This window comes from Musa acuminata, chromosome BXJ3-8 (genome assembly GCF_036884655.1).
Source record: "Musa acuminata AAA Group cultivar baxijiao chromosome BXJ3-8, Cavendish_Baxijiao_AAA, whole genome shotgun sequence".
NCBI lineage: Eukaryota > Viridiplantae > Streptophyta > Magnoliopsida > Zingiberales > Musaceae > Musa > Musa acuminata.
Genome location: NC_088356.1, coordinates 39,807,613 through 39,824,116, shown reverse-complemented (window position 1 = coordinate 39,824,116; position 16,504 = coordinate 39,807,613). Strand labels below are relative to the sequence as shown.

Sequence of the window (16,504 nt, the reverse complement as noted above, 5' to 3'; positions counted from 1 at the left end):
TAATTACCCTTCTTGCTTGAAGGTATTATGTATGGATGGCAACACCTCCACACTAGAGCACTCATTGAGGGGGTTTGCAGGTAAACAGTCTTATGACATTTGAGTCCTCCTTCTAGCATCAAAATATTGGCACTTTGATACTGTCAACTAGTGGCCAACATAGCCTCATCTTATCCCGAAGGTGCAAACCCATCTAGATGGCCCTCCCGGTAGTCGGGCAAAAGGGTCTCTGTTGGAAATACATTGGTTGAAGTGGTTCTAAAGTTGTTCCACGATTAGGTTGGGGTAGGTTTCAAACTCCTCGACGGTTTTGCACAAAAGGTCGATGTCGCAGGGGTGGAGGGGGGAGGGGGAGGGGGAGGCGGATGTGATTTTTTGACTTGATCCCTTCGACGATCGAGTTAGCTATATGGAGTAATGAAGACATGGGGTTTTAGGGTGTAGAGGTCCGATCTTTGTTCAGGCATCGAGGACCGATTTTTATACCTAAGAAGTTTGGGAGGGCCACGGTTGATCTATACGTCCTCCTTCTATGGCTTGACTAATCTATATGGCTTGCTGCGATGCATCATTAGCAAGGGATAACAAAAAGGGGCACCTCCTGTCAACTCACGGTTGACAAGGTCGAGTTGAATAGCTCCTTATGAGCTATCTGCAGGAGCCGACGAAAGGGGGGCACAGGACAGCTCAATCGTTCGAGGATTATTGCTCCCAACGATCAACTCGTACCATTTCCCGCGGGTTGCGATCCACGATGGTCGATAAGTTGCTGCACCATCGCCAATCTAGGGGGATGACATGGGCCTTTTATCTTCTATATCAGCTTTTTGGTGGCGATCAGCTGGTGGACTGTCATCGAAATGTTTCCTATCAATCTGTCTCTGCATTTGCTTCAATTCTTAGGCGTTCTCACTTGACCTTTTAACCGTAACCATGCAACTTGAGTTGCAGATGCTGTTGTGGGGAGAAGAGATTGGTCTGCAAACAAAAAGAACACAGTCCCTTTCACTTCAGCTGCAGTGACCCATCACAACTTGCACTGTCCACATCACTTCCTCTTATTTTAGAGCTCATGCAGGAAAATTTCCCCATACATCTCACATCTTGGATATAAGAAGTTCGTATGATGCAAAGAAATATATCACCTCATGCAGTGTCAGAAACACGGTGACAATGAAATCTCTGCTACCCTACAGCTAACCACAGTGGACATCCATCAGATTTGAAGGAAAAGAAAACAAGCCTTCTACCAAACCCTGTCATGTTTTCTTTTTAGTATTACACAGAATACATCAGATATTACTACTGCAAACAAGGATTTGAGGCACGGGAGGAGCTCATCACCCTCACTCATGACCTGTGCATTTATCTTTGTATTTAGTATGTATATACAATCACACACATCAGAAACCTCGTCGTCTTCGCCGGTGTTCTTCCATGGATTCATGAGCAGGGGCTCACTGCTTCAGTCGCAATGGCGACGGCTGCGATTCGACGAGGATCGACCATAAGATATGCACGTCTTCGCATTGGCATGACTTCACATCCTCGTAGAGGATGTATATCCCTCTATCTGTCAGTGCAAGAGAAGTCCAATTGTAACTTCTAATGAGGCAAAGAATTGCTCCAAGAATACCAAGTAGTCCTTACTGTTGAGCAACTATTAAGAATGATTTATCTACACAAACAGAGGCATGAAGTAGAAGAACATTGACATACTCTTTTTGCGAGCAGAATGCAAGCGAAACCAGAGCTTCTTCAGAGGAGAGAAGAGGGACTGAAGCCACCCCATGGGAAGGAGATGGGAGGTGCACTATTTCTTCATTGGTGAAAGGGGAATGGAGAGGGAGAGTGAGGATGAGGGGAAGGGAAGTTGGAGGGTTAAGTAATAGGCTTGCTTGAGACAGAGGTGAAGCCTATGACACAGTTTCTGCTGCCACAAGAATTCCATGCTCTTACAGGACAATCATGGATTACATATTGTCTTGGTACCGTGTCACTTTCCACCTCCCACTCTTCTCTCTCAAGCTCTCTCTGTCTCACTTCATCAGGAAAGCTATTTCCTGCTTTCTACACCGTAAATCAATGGAGAACTTTTACATGCTGTGCTGTGTTAATTTCTTTCGAATCAGAACAGAGGAGCAGCCTATTTTCCAATGATAAGAAATGAGATCAGCTAATTAGGCCCTTTTTTGGCTTCATATCGTTTTCTTTCTGAGGGTTGCTCTGCTTCTAGAACTGGTCCACGATGCAAGCAGAAGCACTGTCAACCTAAACTGGTAGTGACTCAGCATCGCGATACGAATAATGCATCAATGGCATGATTCCTCATGTTGTCAGTAGGATCCATAATGAACAGAGATCACAGGAGCATCTCAAATTGTCAAGAGAGAGTTGGTCTTTGCATTTATCACATGCCCATCTTTAGAGAACTTGGAGTCGCTTTTATTTGAGAAGTACAAATGAAGGTTGAATGAAATGGCGTTTTCAGAATCTTCCAAATCCACACATGATTTGAATGCAGGACCAACCAAGACAAGAACACAAATCTTTTCTTATAACCATTTGCACCTATGCTTTCTTTGATGCTGTATTACTCATGGTTGCTGGAATTCGAAGAGAGGGTATTCTGGAGAGATTACACAGATCATATGGACCAGTGATTTCTGTTCGTAGCACTTTGTTTGAAGATGCATGACCTCAACCTGCAACAAAACAATGGAACCTGTAACAAAATGATCTAGATTAATGTTGAGCATGGTTTTCAATCATTATAAATGTATCAAGGGGGTCTTATTTTAATTGTTGCAACTTGATCTTTGTTATAGTGATTGTTGTCAGACAAAGATAATTATGTAGAAACAGGGTAAGTTTAATGCCAATTTAGAATGGAAATTTTATGCAGCTAAAATATGAGTCTCAATTTTTGGTCTCTCTGAAATGTATCAGATCATCATAATTAACATTCACATTGTTCATTCCAAGTTGATCTAAGTGCAAGGGTTTGCCTCTCCTGGTTCACTTCAATGGGGAGTGTGTTCTTCTCCAACTGGATGCTCGGATGTAATGCAGCTTGAGTTCATCTCCATCACATGAAAGCATATGGACTCTGCCTTCATACCTTGATAGATCTTTCACTCCCTGTCATTTAAAGGTCATTAATGAAGATTTTAGCATCCCTAGGAGACTACAGCTGGGAATTGATCCATCATCCGATATGACCCTCCCCATGCTCGTCCAAAAGAGTAGTCTTCTAAAGAATTTTCTGCATCTGAACAAGTTCAAGATAATAATGCTGTGGTAGCCGATCGATCCCACTGTCCTGTTTTCTTTCTTGTGATGGTAGCTCAAATGAATAGAACTAACAGGACAAGTATATTTATTGTCTCATTTATGTGGAAGATTTCATCATTTGTTAGTTTATTAGCAATTATTTACGACTATGCAGGAAGTCAGAGGACGTACACTAATTTACTTCCAAGCACACCATATACGACATTTCTAACAGCTTGGCTAAGACGTTTGCATCTTGTTGACGTCCTGCTTGCAGTCAAGCTCTCAAGTCAACAGTCCAGCTTCATTTAAGTTCCCATTAATTCTATTGCGATTGCACCATCACTGCCTTGAATCACCCACATGAATCCACAGCTGAGTTCCTCCTCCTTCCTCGTCTTCGTCTTCCTCCACTCTCTTAAGCTGGCTTCCATTTACTGCCATCCCCTCGATCCGCTCACCCCTTCCGAGATCTCGGCCGTCAGCAACATAATCAAGTCCTCCCACCTTGGCTCATCCAAATCTCTCTCCTTCCACTATGTCGGCTTGGACGAGCTCGACAAGCCGGACGTGCTCGCATGGGCGTCGACCCACCGCTGGAACAAGGCAGCGCCGCCACGGCGAGCGTTCGTGATACTCCGGTCCGAGAAGAAGACCCACGAGGTATACGTGGACATCACCAACCACTCCATCGTCTCCGACAAGGTGTACGAGGGATTCGGCTACCCCATGCTGAACTTCGAGGAGCAAGAGGCGGCTTCCGCCCTGCCCTTGGACTACGCGCCGTTCGTGGAGTCGGTGAAGAAGCGGGGGCTGGAGCCGGAGGACGTTCTGTGCACGACCTTCTCGGTGGGGTGGTTCGGGGAGAGGAAGCAAGGGAGGCGGCTGCTGAAGATCCAGTGCTTCCTCACGGGAGACACGGTGAACTTCTACGCGAGGCCATTGGAGGGGGTGACGGTGGTGGTGGACTTGGACGCCATGGAGATCGTGGAGTACGAGGACCGGATGGTTGTGCCGGTGCCGGGGTCAACGGGGACGGACTACCGAGCCGCGAAGCAGAAGCCGCCGCTAGGGCCGCGGACGAAGCCCGGCATCATCGTGCAGCCCGAAGGGAAGGGTTTCGAAGTTGATGGCCACATGATCAGGTATCTGTTCAACACTGTTTACGTATGACAGCGATATATCGTGAGCCAATAGTTGATAGGTTTCCTGCATGAACCTTTTCCTATCACATAATATAAGTGAACCGATAGAAATATATTATCTATGCATGTAATTGTTGGAATTTTCTTGCATTGACTTGGTCAACAATTTTATCGGAATACAATAAATAGCAAGAACATGTCACATTGTGTTGGAAAATGCTTCATCGATGGATTTTTGTCCACACGTTTGCAGGTGGGCCAACTGGGAATTCCACTTGGGCTACGACGTCCGAGCCGGCACAGTCATCTCCTTAGCATCAGTGAAGGACTCCGAGAAGGGAATCTTCCGGCGAGTCCTGCACAGGGGCTACGTATCGGAGATATTCGTACCGTACATGGACCCATCGGAGGAATGGTACTACAAAACCTTCTTCGACGCCGGCGAGTTCGGCTTCGGGCTCTTGGCGGCACCGCTGGAGCCCATGACCGACTGCCCGGCCAATGCCGCATTCATGGACGCGTACATCACCGACCGAGACGGGTTGCCGATCAAGAAATCGAATGCTTTCTGTGTGTTCGAGCGTTACTCCGGCGACGCCTCGTGGCGGCACACCGAGTTCGGGATTCCTGGGCAAGTGGTGAGTCGACATAGCTTCGTCGTGATCGAAACCATTTCTCCATCTTGTGGACACAGGTAAAGGTCTCAGGATTCACTCGATTCTTCTGATGGATATACTCGACTGTAGATCACGGAGGTGAGGCCGGAGGTGAGCCTGGTCGTACGAATGGTGTCAGCAATTGGCAACTACGACTACGTGATAGATTGGGAATTCAAAACCAGCGGCTCCATTAAGTTAGGGGTATGACAAAGTTGACTTCAATAACAGTAGATATATACATCAACATGAGAATATATATATATATATATATATATATATATATATATATATATATATATATATATATATATATATATATATATATATAAGCCAATTGCATTAAATTTAATCACGTCAATGTCACGTCTCATATGCTTAATGGTATGATCTATTTAATTAGATAAGATATATTATAGATCTAATTAAATTTTGATTTTGGTTATCTGATAGTATTCGTAAGGAGATGATATTGATAAAAGGGACTCTCATACTTATTTATTTTAAATCATTTATTTTTACATATAAATAGACGTAACCTTTTTAGGATTATATACGATTGGAGTTATATTCTTAATCTAGTCCCTATTCTATTGTTTAGTGGTCCAATCATTATTGTAACAACTTTTGGATTGGGTGACAATATACTTATAGATCAAATAATTTTTTTTTGAATGATACCGAAAGATATACGTATCTAAACTATAATCTATGGTTATCTTATTTCAGTTCTTAGTTTTAAAGTTTTTCTATATAACAAAAATATGGTTATAGTTTTATGCTTATAATTGGTATCAGAGTCTTAGTTTTAAAATCAAATATCTTAGATAATAAAAATATATTAGATCTATTTTATATTTAGATCTATTTATTAGCATCATTTACTTAGGAAAATATGTTATTCAGTTTTGATTATATGATGTTTGAACAATATGTCTATGTTGTCGATTTACTTTCGTATCTCTTCTGTCTTGTTTGATATCTGAATCTATTCATCCGTGTTCCTTACCAGCTTATAGGCAATGTAATACGAGTGAAACCATGATGGTAGTATGTTACTTATATTTGGTCAACAATAACATTATTGAGGGCGATGACCTTCGTTGGTCATTATCTCAGTCATTGGCGATGACTAAGCCAAATAGTAGTGTTGTTGCATGTAGCGATGTCTGCCTATGTGAATTAGCCAAGGTATTGCTGTGGCTGCACACGCAATGGTGTCGTTGTGTGCGATAGCACAACAATTCTGTCGCCTTTGACTGATGATTGCAACGATGCTACTACGTTGGTGTTTGCTAGCAACAATTGACGTCAACGAGAAGCTGGAGGTTGGGGTCGACTAGTGGTTGCACGATGGTTGTAGGGGTCATCGGTTAATCACAAACACATGCACAATCGAAGATGACTTGTACGACAATGATAGCCACGTGCATGAGAATGGTCGTGCACGAGTACAGTGGAATACCGTTGCTACCGTAGGGGGTCATTGATCAACCACAAAGCGATGTGCAAGCAACATATGACCTTGCAGTAAAGGCCTTGTGTAGACTTAGATAGCTAAGGAAACAAAATGGGATTAGAGTTTTTCACCCATTAAAAGACTATTATACCCTTTTGAATTCTTTCAATTTCAATTGATGTCCCTTTAATAGTTCTACCCTAGAAATCAGATAAAATTATGAAATAATATTTATTTTTTCACTTAAAGATTTGATCTATGTTTTACCATGATTACAGTTAATAAATATTTTTTGTATTGATAATATTTAATAATTATTATATTTATTATTTTATTATTATTAAATTATTTATGCATAAATTAGATTAATAAATACATGATAAATATTATTTATAACTTACCTTCCTAAGTTTTATTTGACCAGTGGCCGCTAAAGAGGTTTTGGATGATAAGCTTTTGATATATGAATTATAATACATGTTTTACCATTCAGGATGTTTTAAATTATATTCTATATTATTATATTGATTTTATAGCTATCAAAGTGACATTAATCAATAACTTATAAAATTAGATTAAAAATTAACTCTAAATGATATTAAAAAATAATATTCATAGTGACACACATAATTCAAAGATATAGATAATCTAAGAAAAGAATTTACTTTCAAGAATTATATGATTGAGTATGATGATATTATTTTGGATATTCTTATAGCTTAGGATTATATAGTTAAAGATAACAATAATATTCCATAAGAAATATATGAGTCTTTCACAAATAATTTTAATTGAACACTAAATATATTAATATTTTACTAAAAAGTAAAATATAAATAATATTAATAGTTCAGCATATCTTAGAAAATCAAAACATTAATATAGTTTTATATTTTATAGTAGTACTTCATTCCTTATATTTTTATATTTCTAGTGTCCCTATATTATCTGGTTCAAATATTTAGAATGATTAGAGCATGTATAATTTACATTGAGTTATCTGGTTCAAATATTCAGAATGATTATAGCATGTATACTTCACACTATTAGATCTTGACCTAGCATTGCTTGTTGAAAGACCTACAAACTTGAATGATAAGAGCACCATAGAACAAATCAATAAACTGAATGCTTAGATAAGATTTAATAGACTCAGTCTAATGTTTATAAAATTGATAATTGTAAATAATATAAAAAATTTATTATCGCTTACAACTAGCATATAAGAATATTTAAAAGCTATAGAAGATAGATTAAATTTATTGATAAGTTATTAGCTGACATATTAATGAAAGAATTGACTATAGTTCAATATAACAATACTCAAGGGATTCAGGATTACATCCTTAATATGATTAATAAGGTTGTGAAATTTAAAATGTTTGACATGAATGTAGATGAGTTTTTTTTCATCGAATTTATTTTTAATTCTCTTCCTCCTTAGTTTGGTATTTTCAAGATTTACTACAATATAAATAAGGATAAATGAGACATAAATGAGTTAACTAGTATATATATCAACGAAGAATTAATATTAAGGTAGAAAAGATCTTATAATATTTTGATTATTACTCAAAGAGTTAGTAACAAGAAAAGAAGGTTGAAGTATCATCTACCAAATAAATTTATCGGGTCTAAAAATACTAGTAGATTAATAAAAAGAAAACATTCTTAGTAAAGTATTTCTTTTGTGGTAAGAAAAGATGTGAAAAGAGATTTCATTAAATGCAAGGCTTGATTTGAAAAGAAAGATATAAACTTAACCATTGTATGTTTCGAATTAGATATTACAAAGGTTTTTTCTAATACTTAGTTAATTGATTCTGATCCTCCATCTCATATTACTAATAATATGTAATTATTTTTTTCAACCCAAAAGTCAAAAGAACATGAAAGATTCGTTATTGTGAGGAATTATATTAAACAAAAGTAATTGTAGTAGGAACTTATCATTTATACTTAAAAGACGAGTTATCTAATGAATTTTACGGACACATGCTATGTTTTTAGTATTCCAAAAAAATTAGTTTCTCAATCTAGAATTGATAAGTTAAAATGTTTTATTTCTTTTGGTGATAGTAAACTTAGTATACTTTATGATTAAGTAAAAGTTAGTTTTGAAATTCTATACAATGGTTTATATAAAATTAGTTTAAAATTTGAGTTTGTAAAGACATTGATGATAAGAAATCTTCTATCTTGCGATAGAGAAGTTTGGGGCATATCTCTAAGAAAAAAATTAAAAGATTATTGAAGGATGATATTTTGAAAGATTTAGACTTTATTGATTTTGATGTCTTATTCAAATATAAAGAAAAATACTATAAGAAGTAAAGAACTATATGAGATATTTACGGATCACTTCATGTTTTCTATTTTAGTGAAGAGAGATATTTTATCATATTTATATATAACCTAATAAGACATGACTATGTATATCTAATATATAAAAAGTCTTAGGCTATATCAAGATGTGGTCAAAGGTTTTTTTAAAAAAGAAGACATTAATTATAATGAAACAGTTTTTTCGGTTTCTAGAAAGGACTCATCGAGGATCGTTATGATATTTGTAGCCCATTATGATATTGAGTTATATCAAATAAATATAAAAATAATATTTTTTAATGAGAATTTAGATGAGAAAATATGCATAGAATAACATAAAGAATTTATAAAGAAAGGAATGGAATGTTCGGCTTACAAATTTAGGAAATTTATTTATGGCCTTAAACAAACTTTCGAATAATGATATATATAATTTTATAATATAATTACTTTCTTCATATTTAAGAAAATATTATTGATTAACATATATATATATATATATATATATATATATATATATATATATATATATATATATGAAGGTTAGTGGAACAAATTTATTATATTAGTCTTATATATGAATAATATTTTACTAGTAAATTTACATAGAATAACATAAAGAATTTATAAAGAAGGAATGGAATGTTCGGCTTACAAATTTAGGAAATTTATTTATGGCCTTAAACAAACTTTCGAATAATGATATATATAATTTTATAATATAATTACTTTCTTCATATTTAAGAAAATATTATTGATTAACATATATATATATATATATATATATATATATATATATATATATATATATATATATATATATATATATATATATATATATATATATATATATATATATATATATATATATATATATATATATATATATATATGAAGGTTAGTGGAACAAATTTATTATATTAGTCTTATATATGAATACTATTTTACTAGTAAATTTATTGCATGAAATCAAGATATTTCTTGCCAAGAATTTTAAGATGATTGATATGAATAAGACAACTTATGTTATTAGTATTAAAATATTCAAAGATATATCTCAAGGATTGTTAAGACCATCTTAAAAAAGATGTATTGACCGAGTCCGAGAGAAATTTAATATGCGACTTTGTTCATCTAATAATATAATATTACTAGAGGTGAAATTCAATCAAAACTAGTATCCTAAGAATGACTTAGAAAAGATTCACATGAAAGATATTCCTTATGTATGCATAGTTAAACATCTATTATATACTCAAATTATTGGGGGACCATATATCAATTGAAATGTTAGATAGATACTCGAGCAATCTAGGAATAAAATATTAAAAATCTGTAAAAAAAAGTGATGAGATATCTATAGAGGATAAAAGATTATATACTCATATACAAGAGATTAGATCAACTTAAATTAATAAAATATTTAAATATTAAATTTATAAATTATCTCGATAATAAGAAATCTACTTAAGGATTTATATTTATATTAGCAAAAGGGGTAATTTCTTAGAAAATTATAAAACAATCGTTTATTGTATCATCAATAATATAAGCTAAATTTATAATATTCTTTGAGGTCACGAATCAAGTTTTATGGTTATAAAATTTTATCTTCAAATTTGGTGTGATAGACTCAATTGTCAAGCCAATAAAAATATTTTTTGATAATATTATAGTAGTTTTATTCTCTAATAATAGTAAGTATTTTAGTGGTTCTAACTATATTAAGATAAAATACTTTGTTGTTAGATAAAGAGTCCAAAAATAATAAGTATAGAACCTTAATATCACTATGATGATTGATGATTTATTTACTAAAGCATAAGGAACATATTCTTATAATGAGGCTTATAAGCAATTTATAAATATATGATGATATATATTTAAGTGAATATATATTTTTCTTTGTTTACTTAGTTAAAGTTATTTATTTTTATTATCTTGTCTATATTTATGTATATGCATATTACGAATATGATAATATGATTGTTTAATAAGATAAATTATAAAGATCATTATGGATTATATTAGAAAAAATATATAAAGATCATTATGATATATAGAAGAAAGTATAACATTGATGACATATAATTATTATATTTATTAAATTTATTGTTTTGTTATATAAAATTCATGCACATATGTAAAATATTTTTTAAAACTTTTAGAATCTAATTTAGATAAATTAATTTAAATAAAATTTTATTTTATTTATTTTAACTTTATTTTTTTATATCTTAAAAATTAATATATCAGAGAATGTTAGATTGTATGATCATGTTTAATTGAGTAAGATATATTATAGATTTAATTATATTCTAATTATAGTTATTAGTTAAAAAAAAGTTTAATTATAGTAAAATTTCTTATGAGATGATCTTAATAGAAGGGATTTTTTTTAATTACTCATAGTAAGATTTCTTATGAGATTATCTTGATGAAAGAGAATTTTCTAATTACTTATCTTAGGTTTTCTGCTCTTGTTTATAAATAGATAAAATAAGACTATATATGATAGGTTATCTTTTTTTAATTTCGTATTGTCCTTATTTCATCCGATCTATTTTCAATAGGTCTTATCTCATTACTTATTATCATGTAAAAGATACGAAGAAAAAAAAATATGAGTCTAATTCTTTTTATAGATAAATATCATTGTAGCTTTTGTATTCTATTTCCATTATAGATTAATATAACTGTAATTTTTAATCAGATGATAATTCATCGATTTATAAATCAATTAATTTTTTTTTGAATAACTAAGATAGATACATCTAAGTTTTGATATATGATTATTTGATTTTAATTCTTAATATTAAATTTTTTTAACAAAAATATGATTATAAATTTTATGCTCATATAATTTTTTTAATCAACACACGTGGCATCTTTATGCATACAGGTGTCACTGACGGGCATCCTGGAAATGAAGGGCACGCAGTACACTCACGCAGACCAAATAAGTGGCGACCAGCACGGTACACTGCTGGCGGCAAACACCATGGGCGTCTACCACGACCATTTCGTCACCTTCCACCTCGACCTCGACGTCGACGGTCCGGACAACTCCTTCGTCAAATCGAAGCTCAAGACCGTGAGGGTGACCGACGACAGCTCGCCGAGGAGGAGTTACTGGACGGTGGCGAAGGAGACGGCGAGGACCGAGGCCGACGCCCTGGTGGAGCTCGGCGCCGAGCCGGCGGAACTGCTGGTGGTGAACCCGAGCAAGAAGACGAAGATGGGGAACGACGTGGGTTATCGTCTGATCAGCCACGGTGCGACGGCGGCCTCTCTGCTCTCCGACGACGATTACCCTCAGATCAGGGCGAGCTACAGCAAGAAGCAGGTGCGGGTGACGGCCTACAACAAGTCCGAGAAGTGGGCGGCCGGGCTTTACGCCGACGAGAGCAGGGGAGACGACAACTTGGCTGCATGGACCGCGAGGTACGTCCTTTCACTACTAAATTCTATGGAGGATTGGCGAAAGCTCGAAGACGAACCATTTGTGCGTTATTTGCAGGAATCGAGTGATAGAGAACACAGACATCGTGCTGTGGTACACAGTAGGCGTTCATCACGTACCATATCAAGAAGACTTTCCGGTGATGCCGCTATTGAGCGGCGGCTTCGAGCTACGACCTGCCAACTTCTTTGAGAGCAATCCATTGATCAAGACTCCAGCTAACAAGCAAGTGCATCTGCCCAACTGTTCCAGGAATCCGTAGAAGCGGGCAGAGCGACCATGAACACCTTCGAACTTGGCATCAACGTTGTACGAATGATTAAGTTATCTTCACCTAATGACTATAATACCCTCACCCACGAATACGGACTCAATTATCATATTTTATATGAATAATTTTTAGAAATGCAATTACCCAATTAAACTCATAGCGTTTACTATTGGATACAATTTATGGGTACACGTGAGGATAAAATAGCACTTTGACTCGGCAATAGAGCTTTTTGACATGGTTTTATATCTGAAATTAAATATAGGGGTATTTTGGTAAGGAAAATAATCGACAGGGGTATTGGTGTTATTTGGTAGATTAGTTAGGGTAGTTATAATCGGAAAAAGCAAAGAAACCTTCTCACCTACAGCTCCCCCTCCTCCCAAATCCCACGCGCACCAGCGATGGGCTCCCTCCGCTTCCCGTTCTCGCTGCCTCGGCCCCCGAAGCCACCGCGCGGGTCCACGGGTGCGACCTCGTTCCGCCTAGCCGCGGCGGCCATCGGTGCCGGAATAGGCTTTGCCGTGGGCTTCTCCCTCGAATCGGCCGCAGACACGTCCGGATCCCGCCGGAAGCCGTGGAGCCACGCCTCCCCCATTTGGGCTTCCCTCTCCCTCGCTGATGGCCCCACGGGGACCTCCGTGGAGCCGAGGACCGGCGCGGCCTTCCCCACTGTTTTGGATGGCGGCCGGCGCCTCACCGGGATCGGGCTGCGCAAGACCAGTGTCTTGGGGCTCAAGAACATTGATGTCTATGCATTTGGTAACTTTTCTGAAGAATCTGTCGGTTAATTTTGGAAATGTGCATAGTTTTGGGATCGCAATTGAGGTTTGTTTGTTGATCTAGATTTCTTCGCCTCCTCTCGAATGTTTAGCTTTCAAAGTTTGTCCTGTTTCTTCTCTTGGCGACTTCAATAAAAATTGTACCTTTCTGGGCTTCTTCTTATATTTTATGACTCCTTCTGAACTGGAAATCGCCCTTGTTTCTTTGTCATTCTTCGCTTGTGATGTGTAATGGAGTTCATGGAGGTCTTGACATTTCAGTTTCAATGCTCGACGACTTATTTCAGTTCCATTTGGTTAAACAAAAAAGAAAGAACTTTTTATGGAATTGGGTTGAACAGGTTCGAAATATTATTATTAGGCTGCTAAATTGGCGATTAATGTCTTTAGCAATATTTTTTGGTTTGTAATTCCCAATATCTACCTCAAGCCACCGATGTTATGCATCTATCAGACACACCACACTAGTAGGACACTTCTTCATCAAATTAGATCTTCATCATCCAGAAGCTTCTCCATTGTAATGATTTATGTCATGAGTTGCATGACAATTCACCGGCCAATTCGTTTGAGTTGCAGTGGGTGCTGTATCTGATCAGAATGTAGCAGTGAATTGTCGATTCTCTAATTCATGCAGGAGTTTATGTTGACGACAGTGATATGAAAGGATTGCGTGAGAAATATGGCACATTTTCAGTTTCTGAACTGAAGGAAAATAAGGAGTTTATTTCAGATGTCCTGGATCAGGATTTACGCATGACAGTTAGGCTTCAAATAGTATACAACAGACTGAGCATAGGCTCTGTGCGGAATGCATTTGCAAAGACAGTAGGAAGTAGGATGCAAAAGTTCAGTGGATCAGACAACAAAGAATTGCTTCAAAGGTACTCTTTTTCTGCTTGTTTCATCGAACTCATTATATTTTTTGTATTATGAAATTTGGTATGGGAGACAATTATGAGATAGACCCATCAGTTTCTTAAATCATTAGATTTAACTTTTTACGATTGTAGTAATTTACATCCTGCAAGAAACCAACTGTCATTAGTCAAGTGATTTATATTAGAAAAATACAAATGGATGATATGATAGGTTTATTTATCTAGAAGATATGAGGCAAATTTTATCTTCTGGAAACTAAGAAGACATTAGGATATGAAGCTGGACACTGAAACATTCTTTCTGTCTTGCTGTAAGTTTTGCGTATTCTGCTGTACTATTGCATTCCTTCCAAATTTAGTATTTAAATACATACTTTTTACTTTGACTTCGTGCTATCTATCCATTCAGCGACAACTTCATTTAATATTTTCTTTTCTGTTCATATTGTAAAGGAGGTGAACATTGTAAAAAAATGTCCTGCATTATGTAATTTTGTTGTAAACTAGAACTACGGAACATAGTTATATTGGACAATGACCTGAATATAAACCAGTTAATGAGATTCAATGTTTTATTTGAGAATAACTGTTATAAGTTGCTTTATATCTCTCTGTTGATCATTAAAATTCACCTGTTTCAGGTTTACTTCTTTATTTAAAGATGAATATAAGCTCCCAAGGGGTTCTGTGATAGATCTTTCAAGGGAACAAGGTTACGTTCTTCAAATAAGAAGTAAGTTGTATTATTGTCAGTAAAAAATTGATTTTTGTTGGTCTATTACTATTGTCTCCTATCAAGAATGAAATAAGCTATTATTTATATGTTCCAAGACAATATGGGATGATTGCTGTTTATTGTTTTTATGGGTGAAATCAATGAATATACAGCATATTTTTAGTCATCAAATGCTTTAGTTGAGTAATAGAGATAAATTTCAGTACCTATTGATGTAGATTGGATTGGCTACCTTCTCTTATACTGGCTTCCATAAGTGCTGTGGTTAATTTATTATAATACCATTATTTTTTTATAGGTTTCTTCACACTAGTTTAGCTTTCTCTAGGAAATTCATTTAAGTTGGAGTATATCAATTGGTTTTTGCATTGCACAATGGACTTTTTTCTCTTTTTTATTAGATCAAAGGAGAATAAGTCAAATGTCTTGTACCTTTGGATCTACTCTTGAATATGTAATATTTGCAGTCTTTGTTTCACTTCTTCACTTCCTGTTGCGTCAGTTGCATTCTTATATTTGGTAGAATTCTCCTGTTAATGGGCACTATTCAATACGACTTCCTTGAAACTGACCACATTTGTTGCATCCTTGTTATATTTTTTATTTTCCTAAAAAGATTTTCAGTTCTGCAAAATTGGTTTGAAGTAATTCCTGCAAGACAAACAACCAATGTCCTCCATAGTCCATATAATTTGCATCTGACTGGTCTGTTCAGTTCCTTTTTACATTTTGCATGTTACCTTTCCTTTCAGAGGCTTAATCCTCATATGACATTTAACTGAGTTGGTTTACATGGCAATCCTGATCTCTTACATCATATTAATGTACATTATCTTATTTTAGGTCAACATTATCTCGGTTAACACATAGATGTTTCTAGCTGTGCTGCAGATAAAATTTGTGGATAATTGGTTTTTTTTTGTGCACAAATATTTGATTTTATGTATAGTCAAAGGACTAAGAAGTTCACTTCATGTATATCCAGAAATAAAGCCCTGTCCAACTTTTTAGTACTTATTTAGTGAAACTACTTGAGCACTGAAAACATTCATATGAGGAACACATTATATATTACTTTCAAGTGCATACATGTTATTTGCCCATAGGATTATTGTGTTTTTTAGTTTTTAAGCTTATGATACTTGTCTTTGCAGTTGGTGGGAAGGAAGTGGGGGAAATCCAGAGCAAGCTTTTGTGTAAGTCAGTGTTGGATCTATACTTTGGCGAGGATCCATTCGACAAACGAGCTAAAGAGGATATTCAGTCTGGTCTGGCTTCCATTCTGCAGGAGAGATGTGATTAACAGCTTCATTTTCTTCAACAAAGATCTCAAATATTGAATACAACAGTCCTTTTGTTGTCTACAGTCGATTTTTGTATCAGAAGTAATTTACCTAATTCCCAACAATCAAACATGCTTCAAACCTTCTTTGACGTGCGTTATCAATTATCGTTACTTCTGACATGCCATTGTCTCAGGCCATGAACTTAACGTACCTTCGTTAACCATATG

General features: G+C 35.6%; 2 protein-coding genes and 1 long non-coding RNA gene across 3 annotated transcripts; 2 read left to right on the top strand and 1 right to left on the bottom strand.

Annotated features, from left to right (window-relative positions):
* Positions 1-1,228: 1,228 nt before the first annotated feature.
* Positions 1,229-1,856, bottom strand: LOC108953596 (uncharacterized). The gene is made up of 2 exons (XR_001979387.2): positions 1,720-1,856; positions 1,229-1,573 (listed from the first exon to the last, which is right to left on the bottom strand). It is a non-coding gene; the product is annotated as an uncharacterized LOC108953596 (long non-coding RNA).
* Positions 1,857-3,604: 1,748 nt separating this feature from the next.
* Positions 3,605-12,749, top strand: LOC135644666 (primary amine oxidase 1-like). The gene is made up of 5 exons (XM_065162446.1): positions 3,605-4,418; positions 4,672-5,056; positions 5,165-5,278; positions 11,761-12,302; positions 12,379-12,749. The coding sequence occupies exons 1-5, from the start codon at positions 3,637-3,639 to the stop codon at positions 12,581-12,583; spliced, it is 2,028 nt and encodes a 675-aa protein (XP_065018518.1). The 5' UTR covers positions 3,605-3,636; the 3' UTR covers positions 12,584-12,749.
* Positions 12,750-12,944: 195 nt separating this feature from the next.
* Positions 12,945-16,456, top strand: LOC135644667 (fatty-acid-binding protein 1-like). Its single transcript, XM_065162447.1, has 4 exons — positions 12,945-13,354; positions 14,012-14,258; positions 14,897-14,988; positions 16,146-16,456. Exons 1-4 carry the CDS (start codon positions 12,997-12,999, stop codon positions 16,292-16,294), a joined length of 846 nt encoding a protein of 281 aa, XP_065018519.1. The 5' UTR covers positions 12,945-12,996; the 3' UTR covers positions 16,295-16,456.
* The last annotated feature ends 48 nt before the right edge of the window (positions 16,457-16,504 follow it).

What these genes read in the sequence shown, in the direction of transcription:
- LOC135644667 (XM_065162447.1), top strand. Translation starts at nt 12,997, where the DNA reads ATGGGCTCCCTCCGCTTCCCGTTCTCGCTGCCTCGGCCCCCGAAGCCA. An exon ending in CATTGATGTCTATGCATTTG is followed by an intron (nt 13,355 to 14,011) that starts GTAACTTTTCTG and finishes TAATTCATGCAG; the next exon opens with GAGTTTATGTTGACGACAGT. An exon ending in AACAAAGAATTGCTTCAAAG is followed by an intron (nt 14,259 to 14,896) that starts GTACTCTTTTTC and finishes CACCTGTTTCAG; the next exon opens with GTTTACTTCTTTATTTAAAG.
- LOC135644666 (XM_065162446.1), top strand. Translation starts at nt 3,637, where the DNA reads ATGAATCCACAGCTGAGTTCCTCCTCCTTCCTCGTCTTCGTCTTCCTC. An exon ending in GCGGCTCCATTAAGTTAGGG is followed by an intron (nt 5,279 to 11,760) that starts GTATGACAAAGT and finishes TTATGCATACAG; the next exon opens with GTGTCACTGACGGGCATCCT. An exon ending in TTGGCTGCATGGACCGCGAG is followed by an intron (nt 12,303 to 12,378) that starts GTACGTCCTTTC and finishes CGTTATTTGCAG; the next exon opens with GAATCGAGTGATAGAGAACA.